General features: G+C 50.0%; 1 protein-coding gene across 3 annotated transcripts in view; it reads right to left on the bottom strand.

Annotated features, from left to right (window-relative positions):
• Positions 1 to 22,071, bottom strand: part of RALGAPB (Ral GTPase activating protein non-catalytic subunit beta) — a 2,268,266-nt gene that overhangs the window by 1,852,616 nt on the left and 393,579 nt on the right. For all 3 annotated transcript variants that reach the window (XM_078652319.1, XM_078652321.1, XM_078652322.1), the window contains one exon: positions 21,786 to 21,964. In XM_078652319.1, the coding sequence (XP_078508445.1) occupies positions 21,786 to 21,964 (179 nt within the window). The remainder of the gene's footprint in view (positions 1 to 21,785; positions 21,965 to 22,071) is intronic.

Raw genomic sequence — 22,071 nt, 5'->3', positions numbered from 1 at the left:
CACACCTCCTGATTGTATGTGAGACTAAGTCTGTACAACCATACCTTTCCCTGCCTATGACAAACTATGATCGTTTCCTTTTAACCCGTTTTAGATTTTGTATATTTTTTAGATTGGTGTCTTTTCCTAGAATGAATTCATGGATACGTACTCTGCCCCTCTGCCCGTGTGATGTCACCTCACAACAATCGGATATTCATATCCTTTTCTTTTGCAGACTCTATAGTGCCTTACGTAGAGAAATCATAGTCCCTTTTTTAAAAGAAATGAATTTTACTAGATGTCGCCCAGCCTTTTTAGAGTTTCAGAAAATGGATACGGTTTTATCTGTATCTGTGGTTTTAAAATTTCTAAAAAGTGTTTTTAAATCACGGAAACATATGGTAACAGAAATGTGTTAATTGTTTATTTCTTTTTCCGTTTAAGACTGTCTTTTTGGTCCTCCTGCTGAACTTATTTTAAGAGCTGTAATCACTGTAAATATGTTCTTCATGTTTGTTACTTTTATGGTTACTTGTTTTTAACAGAATAAAGTTCTTTGAATCGAATCGTATGAAGACGCACTTGAAGTTGGACATTTGCCCCGACTAGGAGAGAGGCCCTCATATTTTCATTGTTGAAGCCAGGTAAGGCCCCAGACATTTGTGATTCTTACAGGCCGCTGTCACTACTTAATTGTGACGCTAAAATTCTGGTCAAACTCATAGCAACCCGTTTGAGTTTAGTTATGGAGAACTTGATATTACCTGACCAGTCGGGATTTGTGGCTGGTAGACCCACCTCTCATAATTTAAGAACACTGTTCGCTATTTTACACACAACGTCTCCAGAACTCCCTATGGCGGCGACTTTTTTAGATGCCACGAAGGCATTTGACTCCGTGAAATGGAGCTATATCTTTGGAGTGATGAGGAGAATGGGGTTCCCGCCATTGTTTTTATCGTGGATTGGGTTACTATATACCAAACCAGTAGCTAAGGTTTTGATCAATGGGCACACGTCGCACACATTTGACATAACGAGAGGTACTAGGCAGGGATGTGTATTCAACAAGGGGGGGAGAGGGGTGATATCCACTCGATAAGAGTGGGAGGTCCAACACAAGCGAATGCCCCCAGGCTAAAGACAACAAGCATTTACAATGCAACGGTTTCGCCTTTGGAGAAGTTAGAGCTATTGGCATTGTAAATGACAAAATGTGTACTTATGTGTTGGTTTTGAAAACAGATAAATAAATGGCATTGTCATTTACATTGCCAATAGCTTAATATCTCGCAAATGTGAGAACTATTGTACCCTACGGACGAGCTCAGCAGACAGCAATTACTACCACACACACACACACACACCCAGAGCCACACACACACCCATAGCCAGCCCCACACACCCAGAGCCAGCCACACACACCCAGAGCCAGCCACACCCAGAGCCACACACACACACCCAGAGCCCCACACACACACACAACCAGAGCAGTCACATACACACACCCACTGGAGTAGTCACACACACACACACACTGGAGCAGTCACACACACACTGGAGCAGTCACATACACACACACACACTCTGGAGCAGTCACATACACACACACACCCTGGAACAGTCACACACACACACACACCCAGGAGCTCCGGCAATGACGGGCAGATCTGTCTTCCAATGGCTAGCCTCCATTTATGGAGCTATCCAATGGAAGACAGAGGCGGGAGAAAGCTCCATACTTGTTTACAAAAGTTTTCGCCTGCGCGATACTGCTTGCGCAGTAAACGCCAGGCGAAACCTAAAAATGACTAAAGCATGGGAAGTCTCCATATGTCCTGCTAGTAATACTTATTTACACACTAGGACTATTGTTAACCAGACATATTTGAAATAAGAAACAGGATAAGAAGACCACCAAAAGGTCAAATATGATTTACATTCACTCGAATTCTGTACAATGTGAACAACAATTAAATCAAAAAAGAAAACGCACTTATGAATTATGCCTCTCTGTGGACCAAACTAAAACAAAAATAAAATACACTATTTGAGTGGTATTCCGAAACATCAACTTGGACAATTCTTCCTTGATGCTTTGTACATCCACACAGTGCTATTTAGGGCACCCAAAATGCATTTGTGAGAACCCATATTTCTGAAAAGAAAACATGATTCTGCTTTACCTTTATCCATGGCCTGAAAGTAACTGAATCAGTAAGTTGTTCCCTACACGCAAAGTCGATTTCTGTGATCATCATACAGATGCTGATTCAATTGCCCAAAGTTTCAATGCAAAGGAAGAGAAAACAAAGAATTTCAGTATGTCCCAATACTTTGGAAAACCTTTTGAAATAACACAATCTGCCTACCTTAATAGAAATTCAGTAACCCTAATAATCTCCCATTTAGCTGATCATAACAACGCACAGTGTTTTAAACACACACACACACGCTCGCATGTCACACAATTCTCGAATAAACGGAAGCACGCACACATTGTTATATACCTAAACGGGTACACACACACTAGCATGTACAGATTACACCTGCACATTTCTACGGTTAGCGCTGTCTCCTGATGAGAGCCCCGGCACTTTTTATTTTACAAATTAACCACTGAGTTTCTAGACAGCTGAGGTAGTCAGGCACTGGCAGCGTTTTCTCAGAGACAGCCCTACAGCCCGGAGTGATTGACTTGGCACGGGCCTGCCCAGTGACTGACAGCCTGCCCCGTCCCCGGCACACGTGCAGACGCGAGGTGTGGGGTCGCTCACCTAGTAGCAGCAGCAGTAGGGCCCCCCTGCCGGCCGGTCCAGGGTCCGAGGTGCTGCCCCCTGCAGGCGACGCCATCTTCATGCAGTCCAGCGCCCAGAAGAGGTGAGTCAAGAGCCTGGGCGCCGAGTCAGATGGCAGGAGACGGTCAAAGGCGAAGGATAAAAATAGTGCAAGAGTAGGTAGAGGCCGGAGCCCGAGCAGTCCGCAGGGCGAGTCTGTCTAAAGTTTTAACAGGGAAATCAAGTCCACGGGCCATCTCCCTTCCCCCAACTCCTCATTCCTGTCTGGTGCTCGCTGCTAAGCCACCTCTCCCTTCTGTCCCTCCTCCTCTCTCACTTTCTCTCTTTCCTTCTCTTTACCCCTCCCCCCCCCCATCCACTGCTACTTTGCTGCCCCTCTTTCTGTCTCTTCCCTATCTCTTTAGGACTCTGTTTTTTCTCTTATCCTTCCTTTTTCTCTTCCTTATACTTGCTTCTCCCCTCGCCCGTCTCTTCTCTTTTATCTATACTGTCGCTATCTCTCTATGTTCCTACATCAACATTCTCTTTTAACTCTGTATTGCCATGCCCCTCTTTCTCCTCTACCGACCTCTCCTCCCTCTTTTTCTACTTTTTATTCTCTCTCCACTTGTCACCCCCTCTTGCTACCCTCTAGCTGCCTTTTTAACCTGACTGTTCTCACTCTCTTTCGTTTTTTTCTCTGCCTTTTCCCCCTCCCTCCCACTGTCTCCTTCGTCCCTGTCTCTCTCACCATCTCTTGCGCTCTCTCTCTCGCCAGCGCTCTGACTCTCTCACTCTCCTCTAACCCCAGGAGTCCTAATCCTCCCTCCCCCCCATACCTCACTGTTCGATGAGGCGTTGATGGGCTTTTCTGCATTTAGAAGACAGTAGTAAACATCCATCCACGGAGGAGGGGAGAATGCTTACAATTCGACCAGGGGAACAAAAGGCCGTAGAAGAGCCAGGGAGGGGGCAGAGTGGCTCGAATGAAACAAGCACCTACGAGGACAGGGGGGGGGGGGGGGGCGGGAGAGGACACGAACGGCGGGAGGGAGGCGGGAAGCGCGGCTCGTACCGCAGCTGTATTCACACGCTGCGGGGCTCATGGGGGGGGGGCTGCAGCTGGGCAAGGGCGATGCGAGCCTCGCTGGCAGGGCGGCTCGGGTCGCGGCGGGGCTTACAGGGCAGGCCGCGCAACTCCATTGTCTGCCGTGAGCCGGGTGACTGTGCCTGCAGCAGCCCGGGTTAGGAGAGCCAGTGTGAGGAGAGGGTGGCGGGGTGGAGGGAGCAGGGCAGGCCGAGCAACTCCATTGTCTGCCGTGAGCCGGGTGACTAATCTTCCGTCGTGGGACCCAAAAAAAATGGCGGCCGGCAACTCCTGAATTTTTTCAGATTCGGGGGGCGTGTTTACAGCGGGAGGGGGGCGGGAACATTGCACGGACAGCGGGAGGATTTATACATGTATTTTTAAAAATTATGCTGCAAAGACAATGGGACACAAGGGTTGTTTTGCTTCTGTGGGAGGGGAAGGGGACATGGACGGCCGGCGGGAGGGAGGCGGGAATCGTGCACAGGACAGCGAGGAGGGGGGGGGGGGGACGGCGGGAGGAGGGACACAGAGTAAGGCAGGACAGCAGCAAGCACGGCCCGGCCGGACCAGATTCGGGGGCGTTCCCGGCTTTTGGCTGACGTATCATGACGAAGCCAAAAGCCAAAGATTCTCGGGAACGCCCCCGAATCTGGTCCAGCCATGACGGACGCCTCTCTGTTCCAATGGCTAGCCTCCATTTATGGAGCTAGCCAATGAAGCAGAGGGGCGTGTTCAAGTCACCCATACTAGAAACTACAGATTTCTCTGGAGGCGGAGCTTACAGCTCCGCCCTCCAGCGAAACCTAAAAATACAAGCAGCACATTCTATTTACTCAATAGGAGTGAAAAGTATGTGTTTTTATGTGCTAACAAAGGCTTTCAAATGTGTTCACTTTGAGTGCGATGTAGGCTGAAGCAGCCCATTAAATGTAAGAGGTACATGCGATTTACATTACGTGAAACAACTTCCATATGGTCTTTCCGCATTTATACGTGAGACTATATTTGTTACTTTCATACGCTCACTCAGGCGCAGGGCTGGTTAAAACAGACGTGATCTAAAAGATCATAATCAGTGTTTCATAGGTATCAGGTTGATGGGCGTAAAATAATGTATGCCAACCAACATTAAGAATGCAAAACTTCTTAAAGCATTCGCTTCCTTCATTAATCGCCACGGTTTTTCTTTGCCTGCCAGCTACATACAAGGGCGTGAGGCGCCTGCAGCAATAGGTTTACTTGTAACCTAGGAAGCTTGTATGTACTTTACTTAGAGTCTAAGCTTAAGGTTCATCGTATTTGTTAATAAACTAAACAAAAATCTGATGTGTTTGTGGGTGTTTTGTGTGGGTGTAACAAACCTGTGCCAGGAAGGATGAATTGTGAGAGCCAGTCATGGAGGTGACAGTCTGCGACTGGCTCGGGCCATCATAACCAGAGTAAATTTAGCAATAAGTGGATTCCCATCACAGGAGGAACGTGAAAAACGAGATAAAGAAGGTACACCGGTCAGGGTGAGCAGGGGAGGTGATGGGTGGGGCTGATTAAGGACAAATGGACATCTTGCCAAAGGGAATGAGGTAAGCCGATGTAGACGAATGAAGAGTGACAGGGAGTCAGTCAATGGGCCATTCAAAGAATTTTTAATGCAGAAAAGAGGCGTGCAAACCCTAGTCAAATGTGGGGGGAGGGGGGAGTTTTACTGGTCCACGGAAGGACGGAGAGTGCTGCAAGGGGACTCCGGACCAGAGGCAGAGGTTCTGGTGGGGGCTGATGGTACGGGTCCAGGGGAGGTAAAGGTAAGAGCCTGGGACGTAGGTAAAGGCACTGTTCCAGGAGATGGGGACTAATGGTCCCTGGGGATGGAGGGGCTGAACCAGGTATAAGGTCAAAGTGCGGTTGCTACTCACTCTCTACATCCCAACAGAATACCCCCTCCACCTCACTTAATGTTTCCCTCACCTACCCCAGCCCTATCACTTAAATGTTTATTTTGCCCCCACTGCACCCCGTGGCGCCATTCTTCCCTCCCACCACTGACCTCCGGAATTCTCCGAGGCCGTCTGCTCAGCAGCCACCGTCCCCGGACTCGCTTCCTCCATGCCCGGTAACTTAGGACCGTTGACTCCCAAACTTCATGCTCCGCTGTCTACGCTGCCTAGGCTGCAGGGAGGTTCGTGACGTCATGCGGTGACATTCCAGTACGGAGCCCGGTGAGGATCAAACCGCACCTGAGTGGGTAGGGGCGGGTCTGCGATAGCAGAAACCACGCCCTCTACTAGGGAAAGCCACGCCTTTCAGGGAGAAGCCCGCCCCTTCCACACCAGTACCTTAATGCAACGCATTTCGTTTCGTGAATGGGCGTGTCTGAAGGGCTGCCATGTTGGAGTCAGGCGCAAGTGTTGGGTGTTATTGACACTTTATCGCTATATCAACTAGCGTGTAACATTTGTAAACCAGGCATGCTTGCCTGATTATAGGAAGGATAGAATTCAGGCAACTCCATTGTCTGCCGGGTGACTAATCTTCCGTCGTGGGACCCAAAAAAAATGGCGGCCGGCAACTCCTGAATTTTTTCAGATTCGGGGGGCGTGTTTACAGCGGGAGGGGGGCGGGAACGTTGCACGGACAGCGGGAGGATTTATACATGTATTTTTAAAAATTATGCTGCAAAGACAATGGGACACAAGGGTTGTTTTGCTTCTGTGGGAGGGGAAGGGGACATGGACGGCCGGCGGGAGGGAGGCGGGAATCGTGCACAGGACAGCGAGGAGGGGGGGGGGGGGACGGCGGGAGGAGGGACACAGAGTAAGGCAGGACAGCAGCAAGCACGGCCCGGCCGGACCAGATTCGGGGGCGTTCCCGGCTTTTGGCTGACGTATCATGACGTAGCCAAAAGCCAAAGATTCTCGGGAACGCCCCCGAATCTGGTCCAGCCATGACGGACGCCTCTCTGTTCCAATGGCTAGCCTCCATTTATGGAGCTAGCCAATGAAGCAGAGGGGCGTGTTCAAGTCACCCATACTAGAAACTACAGATTTCTCTGGAGGCGGAGCTTACAGCTCCGCCCTCCAGCGAAACCTAAAAAAGGTGCTGAGCTGTTCCTATGGAGGAGAAATGTACGGGTTGAACTAGTGCGCTGGTGCCACTGTCTCAGTAGGGTCACAGTTGGGCATCCATTTTGTTGGATGTAATGCCCTCACACACCTTTGAAGGTGTCACGCTTCATCATCTGGGCTGCTCCTCATTGGGTCGGCGCTGCAATACCCAACGGGCTCACCTCAAAGAGGGGCACTTTATCGGAGATCTTTTATCCAACAGCCGTTTTGTGAAGTGCAGGTGTGGGGGCAATATTGTGTAGACAGAAAAGTGTGGGTTTAAAATAAGGCTGGGAGTACCTATGAGAACCTTTTTATTCTGGGGGTCTCCTGTCTTAGTTAAAAGGTATAATGACAAGCACTGGGTGGAATGTAATGTACCTCTCTCAGTGCCAGTCAGTGTGTGTTTGTACTGGTCAACATGTTTCTTGCGTTAGTGTTGATTAAACTCGCGATTCTTCAGGACCTTGAGTGATAATGTGTCTACACTAGAGGACCTAGTCAGTATCCTATAGGTAAGTCTAAATGCCACAAGAAGGAGGTGCTTCCTGTGTCCATGTACTTGTGAAACTCTGGATCTACATGTATTGGTGAAAAAAAAGAGGGGTATAAAAAGCAGATGTTGGTTTCCAGGCTGTTCATAGTAGTGACGTGCTACATTTCTCCCGAACACGCTACATGTGTGCAGCTAGCGCATTCAGTGATAAAAAGGTGGTTAAAAAACATTTAAGACGGTATATCAACAGAGAGCAAGTCGTGCAAAGCATGCCCCTGTGGAAAAAGAAAAAGCAGAAACAAAGCAATAGGTGCTCAAATTATATATAGGACTCACCTAATCTGTGAAGAACTCAGGCATCAACAGTACCCGGCGGTCTGCACAACAGTTTAAATGGTTTCCATGTAGTTATGGCTGTTTGTAAAGGGAGAGAGTGCAAGGTGTTCTAACTTCTCCAATAAGTTTTCAGTTATTAGTGGCATTTTGTAAAGCCGTCTAAGCTTCGATTCACAGTGGTTCTAACTGGTCTGGTCTATCGTGGTGTCTAATCTCGGTAGTTGGGTGAATGGCTGCGCTCTTCACGGACCAAGTTAATAGTCGCTAACTACCGTTCAGTGGTCGCTCGGCATTGAATTGAATAAAAATGTGAAAAATATGCTGGCTTAGTAATCAGGGTTGGTATTTAATGCTGTCCTGATTTAGGGAAATGTATGAGCATCCGCTGTTTATTCATTATTTGGAGCTTATTAAAGGTAAAAGTAAAAGTAAAAGTAAAAGTAATAGTAATATACCCTCTCCTTGATAAGTGCGTCGCGCTGTTAATGAACAAAGCGCATCGTGGCTGAATCAAATCGCTCTTATGCTACGAGTTCACGGAGACGTAGCTATTGTCGAGGCTGCCCCCACACACACACACCTATGGTATGCGTTAAAATTGGCTCATTCCTGGGTGTTTCCCTGGTTAGGTTCCACTATTCCATGTCAGCGTTTCTTAGTGGATTAACATTGCCGGTGAGCCTTGCTCCCTTGACTGGTGCGGCGTGTCAAAGTCTGTACCACCACATATGCTTGTCATGTGCGGCACAGGCTCACCACTCATGTATGTGTATAGTGATGGCTGGCAAAACGGAGGGTCCTCACTCAACTCACTCGTGTTTTAAGGTATGCTAGTAAATTAAACAAGACAGAAATGCTCTTGAATACTCGTGCGTCTGTGCAGCGGTGAAAATAAGACGGTGGGGTCTCTCTCTATTCCTTTCTATTGCCGTGCTTGTTATGCTAACACACAATCTAGCGGGGCCAAAAAAAGAATATATAGGACCCAATCACAGGTGGTGCAGGAATAAAGCACCTGTATTTTCGCACCAGGAAGAACTGATACCACACGTATCGGTATTCCCGAGTTATGGTTATACCAGGTCATTACAAGAATTCAGGAATAAACTGGCCATTGTTTTTCTATGCTGATTTGATGCCATTCCTTATTTATTGGCCGTTGTACAGCTGAACAGTTCACCTGCTTTCAGCAGTCGAAATGTCTGACTGCAAACCATGTAGGCTGCAGCATTCCAGTGACTTTTCGCTGATCTTGACAGTGTGGTCTCTAACATTAGCCCTCCTGCGACTGAAATCCCCTCAGGCCCTCCCCTCCCTACCCCATATAATCTGAACCCTCCCTCACAATCTTTCCCGAGCCCCTACACAGTCCCTGTTCCCCTGACCCTGACTCCCCCTGGGTCTAACGCCATTTCCAATCCTGTGGTCTCTCTCCCCCATCCTTCCTCTGCACACTCCCCTTCCGCTGCTGCACTCCCACATACACAACCTACCTCCACCGCTAATCTCTGTGACATGACTCAGAACTCGGACGCCCTGCCTAGAACTTCTCTCCTTCCTCACCTGGACACTAGTCCCACTTCTCCTCTGAACTCCTCGAATGGGAACATGACAAATCCGGCTCCCTATGCACAACCTCTCCCCTCTCCTAATCCCTGGGACTCCATCCTATCCCTTACCTCTGTTAAATCTCCCTCCATAGACCCAAGTCCGTCTCGACCCCTGCCTAAAACCTTAAACTTTTTCAGCTCAATAACACCTCAACTGAACAGAATGGAGATGAAAATTAACTCCCTTACTGCTGATTTCCTTCACTTACAGCAAAACCTCCTCAACAGAGCCAAGCCACCGTGCTCCCTCCCCCTGGGTATTTCTGCCCCTACCCCACTCAATACACCTCCCATGGCCCCCCAGAGCACTCCTCGACCCCCCAGTCCAGCAGCTTGTCAGGCACTTAGACCCAACTGGGATAGCCAGCCATTGTCGGTACCGAAACCAGATGAGATCAATGACTCTCACCTTGCTTCCAAACAGAAGTCTGCCCCTTTCCACATCCCTGTTATTATTGGCACTAACAGAATCCCTAATACTGTCCACTCGACTAGACCCCCTGCTCAATACACCTCTATCCACCTAACTCCCCCATTCATCGAGGCTCCCCGCCCTCTCTCTGGTATGCTCCTAAATTGCAGATCAGCAGTACAACATGCTACTGACATTGCTGAAGCTCTTCTCGCTGAAGAAATTGACATCGCTTTCCTCACTGAATCCTGGCTCAAAGGCCACTCTACCCCCATTCTTGACATTCTCACCCCCCCCCCCCCCCCCCCAGGGTACAAGATAATCAGACAAGACAGGCCGATCAAAACAGGGGGGGGGGCTAGCCATCATCCACAAAGCTGGAACACAGATTACCAAACTCAAACCTGCAGAATTCCTATCGTTTGAATACCTGGGTGTCGAACTCACCACCAAGGGCACCTCATCCATCAAACTCCACACCATCTACCATCCGCCTGGAGAACGTACTCTTTTTCCCGAAGAACTTACAGACCTAATAACACGGTTCTCCTTGACAGATACCAAAGACATGTTCCTGGGTGACCTCAATATCCACTGGAACGACCAAAAAGACTCCATTGTCCTGAACCTATCCAACCTTCTGGAAATACATAACTGTGAGAAGTTGGCCTGATGTATGACGTTCTATTCTAGTGAGCACCTTGTATCAGTCCAAACAATCTTTTATGGTGGTGGTTGTAAGTCAACATTATAGACAAGCTATCCTAGTGGTAGCATGGACTAAGCAGTCTTAGGCTTAACTCAAGAGGGCATGTGAAGCCAGCTGTTTTAACCACATACAATCCTGTAATATCAAATGAAAGGACACCCCACAAGTTATATGTTATACAAATATATGTATTTATTACTAGAATAATCCTCTGTACTCTTTACGAGTCCAGAGGCACAAGCGTTTAAACAAAAGCATAGTTAAACATACACAAGTTGCACAATTATGGATAGGCCCGCTGGCCACTCAAACCATATATTAAATAAGTGGTACAAGTATCACTTTACGAACAGTGGTTATCCCTAGGGCCTTGGGAATCGCTTGGACTACACTGGACTAACGGTAGTTAGGACGGGAGTAGCCCGCGGGATTCGGGTGCAGCGCGAAAAGAGCAGCTTGCACCAATGCAAAGTCAATGGCGCGTAAAAGTTAGAAAGGACCTGTTTTGGAAGTCTTTAGACTGGAATAGAATTAAGCCACTTTAAACTGGGACACTAGAGGTGTAAACCACTACAGGAGCACCGGTGTTAGATCGTTACCTCACCCACAGGAAGCAGGTGCATAGGTGCCAAAGTGTGTCGGATTTCGTCGTGGAGTTCTATGAAGATGCTGCAGGCGGCCAGGAGAGAAGAGTCCGGTTGGATCCAAGGGTGGATCGAAGATGTAGAGTACCTGAAAGCAGAGGGGACAGAGTCTGGGTCACTAGCCAGTGACCAGGAAGGAACCAGGCGATGTCGGGTGCAATCAGGTGGTTGTCGAGAAGCTTGGCTCCGCTGCCACGTGGACTCTGGGGCACCGAGGATGTCCAGGAGTGGATCACGAGCTGTCCAACGAACGCTCTCGCTGTCGGCAGTGTCGGTTTCCGGATCGGAGTCAACAGGCCTTGGCAAAGGCAACCCACGCAGGATTCGAAGATCGCTTCTTACTCGGACCAGCAAGGTCAGAGCGGTGGCTCCTTTTCAGGCGAGCGAGGGCCAGTCTGGAGCAACCAGACTAGCAGAGTAGTTTCAAAGGTTCGTCGGTACTGGGGCCAACAGGCAAGCGACCGGACCAACGTGTCCAGCAGGAAAATGCAAAAGGGCCCCACGCAGCACTCGGTGAGTGTGGAGGGGAGATCTTCGGTGCACGAGCTGCTCGGAGCTGGGGCTTCTCAAACCCCAATGCACAGCTTCGAGGGTGCCTCGGGAGCTGCACGGTCAGCACTTCGCAGTCTTTTCAAGATGGCCGGCCCCACGCTTCACGTCGCCTCCACGGGTCTCAGATTCGCTGGGACTGTGGATCGGGCTGTTAGAAGTCAGGGAAGCTGGGTCTTGTCGATCTCGGTCGCTCGAGTTCCGGCGGGAACTGCAACAAAGCAAACCTTTGGGCGCTGGATGGTGCCTGTTTGCACAGGGTGGTCACTCCTTGACCACAAGGGAGATTCTTCAGTCTTCCACGTCGAGTGGGATGTCGAAGGGTCCAGAGTTCTGTATCAAAGTTTCAGTCAGGATAAATCTACTGCTCATGGGAACAGCTCCTACCTTTATTCCAAATCAAGGGGCTGGATTACCTGCTAGGTCCCTCCTATGGGTGGGACCAGGGAAGGGGGTGGTTACACCCCTTTCCCTTTGTCCAGTTTCGCGCCAGAGGTGGGGCTGGAGTGCCCCAGATCCGGTGTGACTGGAATTTGCCTGGGACACCTTGTGTGCCCCAGGCAGTGTCTAGTTTCATTCAGCCCTCCCTGCCCCAATCCACTATCTCCTGTCTGGGGTGGTGTAGCACCTCCCTGTGACAGGAAACCCTTTGTCCAAGCCTCCCCTGCCAGGTTTCGGTCAGCAGCAGGAGGCCAGACTTGTGTCGGTGGCAGCAGCATCCATTTTGTGATGCTGAGGCTCTGGTTAGATTTAACCACGTTTAAGCAAAGTAACATGTCTTCTCCCTCTAGAAGGGTGGAATGCTACCCCCGTCGCCAGGACTGGCGAGGAAGTAGTATTTCAAAGCGTATGACACCTTACACGACATGTTTTGATAAAGCCAAACCAAAGTTAGCAGTGAACCGCGAGGTTCATAATGCACTTAAGAGTATATGGTATGGCAGTATCCTAGAACAGCTATAAGGAAATGGTTCAGAAAGCTGCAGACAGGCTCAGCTCATGCTAGAGCACCATCTCACATAAAATCAAGCACTCTGCCTCCAGGATTGTTAAGGCCTGCCATAGGAGTGACTTATAGGCATATATGTGTCCAGATATAGGTTTAGATATGGTATACTATATCTAAGCAAGGGGTGATTACACGACCTTGCCCCAGCTGAATGATCAGCCAGTTGTGTCAGTTTGGATGGCCAGCCAGGTGTGGCAAAAGATATGCTGCAGCCCCTGGTAGGCCTTGGATGCACCTATGCCCTGGGTACCTATAGTACACTGTACAGGGGCTCTTAAGGTGACCCAATATCCAATTAGGTATGTACCTAGGGTACATGGAGTCCATTTTAAGGAGAGAGCAGATAGCCTGGGGCCCTGATTAGCAGGGTCCCAGGCCAACTAAGTCGAAAACCAGCTAAAAACAAGGCAAAAATCTGGGGTAACCATAGTCAGGTATCCACCCTCCTACAATAACCTCAAAAAAACTCTGCAATAAGCCAACCCACATCAAAGGTGCAACACTAGATGCGATCATTACCAACAACAAACTGGTATCTCAGAGCGATTTCTCTCATTGACAGGTCCGACCACCATCTCATTCTGTTCAGGATTGACACACCTGTCAGCCACCAACCTATTTGTGACGTCAAACCTAAACTCTTGACCAGAAACATCAAAAAAGTGTTTTTTATTCGAACTTGAATCCATGATTCATCCCCATCTTCAACTCCATCCCTCATCATGGACGGCTGATGACCTCGCTACACACTTTAACTCAAAAATGACAGAGGTTTTAGACCAAGTAGCTCCACTCAAACAACAGAGGCTAAACAAATCGAAACCCTGGTTTAACGTGGAGCTGAACGATGAACGGCGTCAACCCAGACAAACTGAAAGGGCTTGGAGGCTTAACCCCTCGACCTTACACCTAACGCAACTTAGATCTGCTCGGCAGGCATACAAAAATCACATTTTCAGTGAAAAGGTGTCCTTTTTCCGCAGCCAACTAGATCTGGCGAAAAATAGACCGAGAACTCTTCAGCATTGTCAAAAGCCAAACTAACAGCACTCCCTCTGAAGATATCAAAGCCAAAAATGAGCGATGTGAAGAAATTGCCACCTTCTTCACTAATAAAGTCTCTAAAATTGATCAATCCTTCATACAAACCGCAAACACTCCTTCCCTCATAACCTGCCCCCCTTCTACTTCCCTTGACCATGCAGAAAGAGTTCTGAATAAGGACAATCAGACCGACCTCCAGCTAAAAAACAATCTGCACTGCTCCGACTTTGAGCTAATGGCGGAAAACGAGGTCTTCAAGATAATTTCTAATCTAAAGCCTTCCTCCCACACCATGGACCTCCTCCCTTCCACAATCATAAAAGAACTCAACCACACCATTTCCCCTTTCTGGACAAAAATCGTCAATGCCTCTCTCACCTCAGGCTGTGTCCCAGTCTCCCTTCAACTAGGACAAATCACGCCCATTCTCAAGAAACCAGGGGCCGACCCTAATGATCTTAACAACCTCAGACCTATCTCCAACCTCCCATTCCTTGCAAAAACATTGGAGTCATGTGTTCTCCACCAACTCAATCAACACATTGATGAGTTATACCTCCTCAACGACTTTCAATCGGGATTCAGGGAAGGCTGTAGCACGGAAACAGCCATACTCAACGTCTCGGACGACATTAGCAAGGCCTTAGATGATGGTGATGCCTGCCTACTCATCCTTATTGACCTATCTGTGGCATTCAAAACAGTAAATCATCCAGCTCTTCTGGAGACCTTGTCAAAGCGCTCCGGCATAAATGGTACTGTACTAAAAGGGTTCACCTCTTTCCTCCAACATCGCTCGCAACAATTTAAAATCAACTCCTGTCTCTCGAAGCCAACAAAAGTCACACTTGGGGTACCACAAGGCTCGATCCTCTCCCCGTCCCTATTCAATCTCTTCATGGAGCCCCTCACTATCATCTTGAAAAAAGCTGGAGTGAGTTACCACCTTTAAGCGGATGACACCCAAATCTATTTCAAAATCAAGTCTCCCGATGACATCCAACACCTCAATACCACTCTAACGGAGATCCAAACTTGATTCAATGTCAACCACTTAAAGCTCAACCCAGATAAAATGGAACTGATCCTATTCTCTCCAAAACACAACCATCGTCCTATCCAAGAGTGGCTCAAGAATCTGGTTGCCCTAAGCTACCCCCTCGTTCTATCTGACTCAGTTAAGTCTCTAGGCATCACCCTTGACAAGAACCTATCAATGGAGGCCCACATCAAAAACTCTGCAAAAAGTGCTCTTTTCTCTCTAAAACACCTCAAGAAATTGAAACCTTTTCTTCCCCATGATGACCTCAAGACAGTAGTTCAATCCCTGGTTCTCTCAAAAATCGACTACGGGAACGCCATCCTTACAGGGACTCCAAAAGCTCACCTAGCCCCTCTAAGGGCAGTGCTGAACATGGCCGCTAGACTTGTATCTGGAGTAAAAAGATTTGAACACATCACTCCAGCTCTCAACTCCCTCAAATGCCTTCCCATGGAAGGGAGATGTATTTACAAGCTGGACTGCATCACACACAAATACCTCCACTCTCCGGCCTCCAACTACCTGAACAACAAACTGATAAAAGCAGGTCAAGCCAGAACACCGAGAAGCTCCAACTCACTCCTTCTCATTCCTCCAAAAATGAAAAAGTAAAACCACCCAATACCGATCATTTTCTGGCAACGCTCCCAGGATATGGAACGCTCTCCCGGGAGTCCTCAGATTCAACCTCTCCTTCTCCTGTTTCAAAAGGGACCTCAAACTCCATCTCCTTAACAAATACTTTCCTGAACAACGTCAACTAACCTAGACCTCAATATTCCGAGTTGACTCCCATTCAAGGATTGTTGGTGAACGGACTATGCTAATCACCTCGTTTTCTTTTTATTCTCTCCCACTCCGTTGCACAGTTATTTATTGTTCATGCTGTATTCTTTATCCGTGATTTGCTTACTTACTGTCAGCCTTCTATGTAATGTAATGCCCTTCTGCTTTTCACAGTGTGTATGTGAAGCGCTCTGATACCTACGGGTCTAGCTAGCGCTACATAAAACTTTTAAAATAAAATAAATAAGGGTATTATTTTATCGGCGTTTGTTATAACATGAACAGCTTCTGTAAAAAGGAGAAGAGGATTACTTTGTGAGAAAATGTTATTATAGCAGGTTGTGGGAGTTCCTGCCCATTTTGGATATTAAAGGTCTCTCATAACCAGGACCATAAAGCTCTGAATATTTGCTGCAGAAAGCATAGGCATATTTGATGGCTAAGGTGCTCCTGCAACATATGTGAGAGAATGTTGAAGAGCAAAGGGCGATATTTCTACAGTCATCAAGCTTGGTTGCCTATATCAAGTCATGACCCATCATTCATTGTATGACAGAAGTAACAACAAAATTAACTGGTCTGTTGGACCACAGTCTAAAATTCAATTGCCAGTGTTGTCTGAAAAGGAAGGATGACATTTAATTGTTTGCCCTGTTTGAAAGCTAGTGCTCTAACAAAGACTATCTCACACTAATCTGCTTTACAAACCTGCAGTAATTAATATCGTTTCCTCCCATGCCTCGGTAGTACTTTGTTGCTCGGAAGCTTCTATTGAGAGGTGCCCTCTAGTGAGGGCCTGTGGAAGTGCATCATAGTTCGCCCAGCGCTGAATATTCCTGTCCGGGAACCTCTAGTGATGGCCTGTGATTTAATTTGCTTCAGCAGCAGATCCTGGTGTAATCACACCGCCTCCTCCTTCCCCAGCCGCTGCCATTCTCTTCTCCCCTTTCTGTACACAAGGAACCGCTGCCCTCCACCAAGAAGGACACCATGGGTGAGAGTACACAGCCAATGGCATGGGTACGGGGGAAGAGATGGCAACCGTCTTATTAGGTCTCGGCCTGCGTAGGCTGCGCGTGCGCAGTTTCGCCGGCGAGATCTTATGTTTTTCAGTGTGAGGCTTGAACCCGCCCCTCTTCTCCATTGGCTGGCTTCCTAAACGGAGGCCAGCCATTGGAGGAGAGGGGCGTCTGTCCATTTAAGCCCAGTGTTTTTGGGATTGAGGGGCGTGTTTTTTTAGGTTCTTTCCCTCCTCTTCCCATTGACTGGAATTTTACATTCCAGCCAATAGGAAGAGGAGAGAATGAAAAACACGCCCCCAGTCCGAAAATGTCGGGGCTTTTCGGAGAACCATTTCTGCTGGACCGCCGCTGGAATAAGAAGAGAAGCTGCCGAGGCCTCCGCCCCAGTCGGTGAGTGCTCGCTTTTCTGGCCTCTGTTCCCTGATTGTGCCTGTTTTTTTGCTTCTGTTCCCTCGTTGTACCTGCTTTTCTGCCCCCCCGTTCCCTCGTTTTGCTTGCTTTTCTGCCCCCCCCTGTTCCCTCGTTGTGCTTGCTTTTCTGCCCCCCCTGTTCCCTCGTTGTGCTTGCTTTTCTGCCCCGTTCCCTTATTGTGCTTGCTTTTCTGCCCCGTTCCCTTGTTGTGCTTGATTTTCTGCTCCCCCTGTTCCTTCGTCGTGCTTGCTTTTCTGCCCCCCCTGTTCCCTCATTGTGCTTGCGCCAGTTCCCTCGTTGTGCTTGCTTTTCTGCCCCCCCGTTCCCTCGTTGTGCTTGCTTTTCTGCCCCCCGTTCCCTCGAGCTTGCTCTTCTGCCCACGTTCCCTCGCTGTGCTTGCTTTTCTGCCCCCCCTGTTCCCTCGCTGTGCTTGCTTTTCTGCCCCCCCTGTTCCCTCGTTGTGCTTGCTTTTCTGCCCCCCCTATTCCCTCGTTGTGCTGGCTTTTCTGCCCCCCCCCTGTTCGCTTGTTGTGCTTGTTTTTCTGGCCCCGTTCCCTCGTTGTGCTTGCTTTTCTGCCCCCGTTCACTTGTTGTGCTTGCTTTTCTGCCCCCCTGTTCCCTCGTTGTGCTTGCTTTTCTGCCCCCCCCTGTTCCCTAGTTGTGCTTGCTTTTCTGCCGCCCCCGTTCCCTCGTGATCGTTTTTTCTGGCCTCTGTTCCCTGTGTGGGGGAGGGTCTCTGTGTGTGTGGGGGGGGGGGCTCTCTCTGTGTGTGTGGCTGTGTGTGTGTGGGGGGGCTCCGTGTGTGTGTGTTTGTGGAGGGCTCTGTGTGTGGGGGGGGCTCTCTGTGTGTGTGTGTTTGGGGGGGGGCTCTGTGTGTGGGGGGGCTCTCTGTGTGTGTGTGGGGGGGGGCTCTGTGTGTGTGGGGGGGCTCTCTGTGTGTGTGTGGGGGGGCTCTGTGTGTGTGGGGGGGCTCTGTGTGTGTGTGGGGGCTCTGTGTGTGTGTGGGGGCTCTGTGTGTGTGTGGGGGCTCTGTGTGTGTGGGGGGCTCTCTGTGTGTGTGGGGGGCTCTCTGTGTGTGTGGGGGGCTCTCTCTCTGTGTGTGGGGCTCTCTCTCTCTGTGTGGGGCTCTCTCTCTGTGTGTGGGGCTCTCTCTCTGTGTGTGGGGCTCTCTCTCTGTGTGTGGGGCTCTCTCTCTGTGTGTGGGGCTCTCTCTCTCTGTGTGGGGCTCTCTCTCTCTGTGTGGGGCTCTCTCTCTCTGTGTGGGGCTCTCTCTCTGTATGTGGGTCTCTCTCTCTGTGTGTGGGTCTCTCTCTCTGTGTGTGGGGCTCTCTGTGTGTGGGGCTCTCTGTGTGTGGGGCTCTCTCTCTGTGTGTGGGGCTCTCTCTCTGTGTGGGGGGCTCTCTCTCTGTGTGGGGGTCTCTCTCTCTGTGTGGGGGTCTCTCTCTCTGTGTGGGGGGCTCTCTGTGTGGGGGGCTCTCTGTGTGGGGGGCTCTCTGTGTGGGGGGCTCTCTGTGTGGGGGGCTCTCTGTGTGGGGGGCTCTCTGTGTGGGGGGCTCTCTGTGTGGGGGGCTCTCTGTGTGGGGGGCTCTCTGTGTGGGGGGCTCTCTGTGTGGGGGGCTCTCTGTGTGTGGGGGGCTCTGTGTGTGGGGGGCTCTGTGTGTTGGGGGCTCGTGTGTGTGGGGGGCTTGTGTGTGTGTGGGGGCTTTTGTGTGTGTGGGGGCTTTTGTGTGTGTGGGGGCTTTTGTGTGTGGGGGGGCTTTTGTGTGTGGGGGGGCTTTTGTGTGTGGGGGGGCTTTTGTGTGGGGGGGCTTTTGTGTGTGGGGGGGCTTTTGTGTGGGGGGGCTTTTGTGTGTGTGGGGGCTTTTGTGTGTGGGGGGGCTTTTGTGCGTGGGGGCTTGTGTGTTTGGGGGGGCTTGTGTGTGGGGGGGCTTGTGTGTGGGGGGGCTCCGTGTGTGTGGGGGGGCTCCGTGTGTGTGGGGGGGCTCCGTGTGTGTGTGTGGGGGCTCTGTGTGTGGGGGGGCTCTGTGTGGGGGGGGCTCTGTGTGGTGGGGGGCTCTGTGTGGGGGCTCCGTGTGTGTGGGGGGGGGCTCCGTGTGTGTGGGGGGGCTCCGTGTGTGTGGGGGGGGCTCCGTGTGTGTGGGGGGGGCTCCGTGTGTGGGGGGGGCTCCGTGTGTGGGGGGGGGCTCCGTGTGTGGGGGGGGCTCCGTGTGTGTGGGGGGGCTCCGTGTGTGTGGGGGGGCTCCGTGTGTGTGGGGGGGCTCCGTGTGTGTGGGGGCTCTGTGTGTGTGGGGGGCTCTGTGTGTGGGGGGCCTCTGTGTGGGGGGGGTGTGGGGGGGGGTGTGGGGGGGCCTCTGTGTGTGGGGGGCTGTGTGTGTGTGGGGGGCTCTGTGTGTGGGGGGGGCTCTGTGTGTGTGGGGGGCTCTGTGTGTGGGGGGGGCTCTGTGTGTGGGGGGGCTCTGTGTGTGGGGGGGGCTCTGTGTGTGGGGGGGCTCTGTGTGTGGGGGGGCTCTGTGTGTGGGGGGGGCTCTGTGTGTGGGGGGGCTCTGTGTGTGGGGGGGCTCTGTGTGTGGGGGGGCTCTGTGTGTGGGGGGGCTCTGTGTGTGGGGGGGCTCTGTGTGTGGGGGGGCTCTGTGTGTGTGGGGGCTTTTGTGTGTGTGGGGGCTTTTGTGTGTGTGGGGGCTTTTGTGTGTGTGGGGGCTATTGTGTGTGGGGGCTTTTGTGTGTGTGGGGGCTTTTGTGTGTGTGGGGGCTTTTGTGTGTGTGGGGGCTTTTGTGTGTGAGGGGGCTTGTGTGTGTGGGGGCTTGTGTGTGTGTGGGGGCTTTTGTGTGTGGGGGCTTTTGTGTGTGGGGGGCTTTTGTGTGTGAGGGGGCTTGTGTGTGTGGGGGGGCTTGTGTGTGGGGGGGCTTGTGTGTGTGGGGGGCTTGTGTGGGTGGGGGGCTCTGTGTGTGGGGGGCTCTGTGTGTGGGGGGCTCTGTGTGTGGGGGGCTCTGTGTGTGGGGGGCTATGTGTGGGGGGCTCTGTGTGGGGGGCTCAGTGTGGGGGGGCTCAGTGTGGGGGGGCTCAGTGTGGGGGGGCTCAGTGTGGGGGGGCTGTGTGGGAGGGGCTGTGTGGGAGGGGCTGTGTGGGAGGGGCTGTGTGGGAGGGGCTGTGTGGGGGGCTCTGTTTGTGGGCGTGCTCTGTGTGTGGGGGGAGCTCTGTGTGTGGGGGGAGCTCTGATTGTGGGGGAGCTCTTTGTGTGTGGGGGGGCTATATGTGTGTGGGGGGGCTATGTGTGTGTGGGGGGGCTATGTGTGTGGGGGCTCTGTGTGGGGGGGCTCTGTGTGGGGGGGCTCTGTGTGGGGGGCTCTGTGTGGGGGGGCTCTGTGTGGGGGGGCTCTGTGTGGGGGGGGGCTCTGTGTATGGCTCTCTGTGTGTGGCTCTGTGTGTGTGGCTCTGTTTGTGTGTGTGTGGCTGTGTGTGTGTGGCGGTGTGTGTGGCGGTGTGTGTGTGGGTGCAAATGCAATAGGTCTCGCATTTGCGAGAGATTAAGCTATTGATATTGTAAATGGCAATGCCATTTATTTATCTGTTTTCAAAACCAACACATAAATAAAAATGTTGTCATTTACAATGCCAATAGCTCTAACTTTGGCAAAGGCAAGACCGTTGCATTGTAAATGCTTGTTACTGTATAATTTTGGCGTCCAATCGTTCCCTTCACCATCCATCAATAGTTGCTGCGGGCTGTGTTATTAAGGTCGGTTGGAGCTCAGCGTTATAAATATTGCTAAGGAGGGGTGAATGCTTTACTGCATCCCATAAGTGGTCCTAACAGTGTGTGTGAGTGGACCGCAAATGAACATCCTTATGCTCCTCACATCCACTTACTCATGCATCACACATCCACTTCCCCAGCGCAGTATCCCCTTTTTAGCACCAGGAGTGGAAATCGTTTAGATTAAATAGCACTACATAACATTGCATTAAACGTTTACAAACCAGCCTGCACTCCAATCTTTATGCTTGCATTTGACCCTGTATAGACTCTGCTGCCTTATGGCAAGGTTTGCGCTACTTAAATAACCACATTCATACAAAAAGAAATCAAGGGTTGAAATGATTTGCCAGCTCATAATTTGGTTTTAGGTCTTATAGGTAATAACGAAAACAGCACTACAAAATAAGCTCATTAACTTATAGCATTTTGGGTACAATATTTATCAAAGGAATTCGAAAAAAAAAAAAAAAAGATAAAACTTCAATGATCTAATTCTCTCATCTCTTGAGCTGCACACATTGCCTGGAGAGAAATGTTCCGATACATGACTGTATGACACACAGACTCAATACCATGGACTAAGGCGTTTGGCTTAGAAGGACGACGTCGTCCGCAATAGTATGGAAGAGACATGTTGGTTAGCTAATTTTGGCGCATGACTGTCTATTTTTATGTCATGCAGGTGAACAATAAACTCTAGTAATAATTCATAATACAAGGCAGGAATTATGGGAGTAATTCACTACTGACACTCATAATACCTACTTCAAATGTCCATGCACTTCGGCCACTAATTTCTTATAACAGCGAAGCAAGTGGTGCCTAAATGCAGCAAAAACCATAAAAGTATGGAATACTAACAAATAATTATTTCAGATGGGTTATTGTAAACAAATACAAGAACGCTCTTCCAAAGATTATCTACGATTCTAACACATGATGAAAAAACAGATGAAAGAATCAAACAAATATCACCAAAGCAACAAGTTCATAACAGTAGTAAACATTACCTAGGAAAGCGTCAACTAAGCAGCTGACTCCACGCATAGCACGGAAGAATATTTGAGGAAGCTGTTTAAGGCAAGGATACTGATGGAATTCTTGAGTCATTCCATTCATATTCAGAAACTGCTCTTGAAATTTAGGAGTTGAGCTTATAATTGCAGGGTTACTTAAATCCACAGGATTACTGAAAAAACAATAGACATGTCAATTTTCCTTTTCAATTTCAATCAGCTTTATTAGTGTGCATAATAATCATAAAAGCACAATAAAAAGCAACCACAGATTACACAT

Source organism: Lissotriton helveticus, chromosome 7 (assembly GCF_964261635.1).
Source record: "Lissotriton helveticus chromosome 7, aLisHel1.1, whole genome shotgun sequence".
NCBI lineage: Eukaryota > Metazoa > Chordata > Amphibia > Caudata > Salamandridae > Lissotriton > Lissotriton helveticus.
This window is presented reverse-complemented; position numbering and strand designations above follow the sequence as displayed.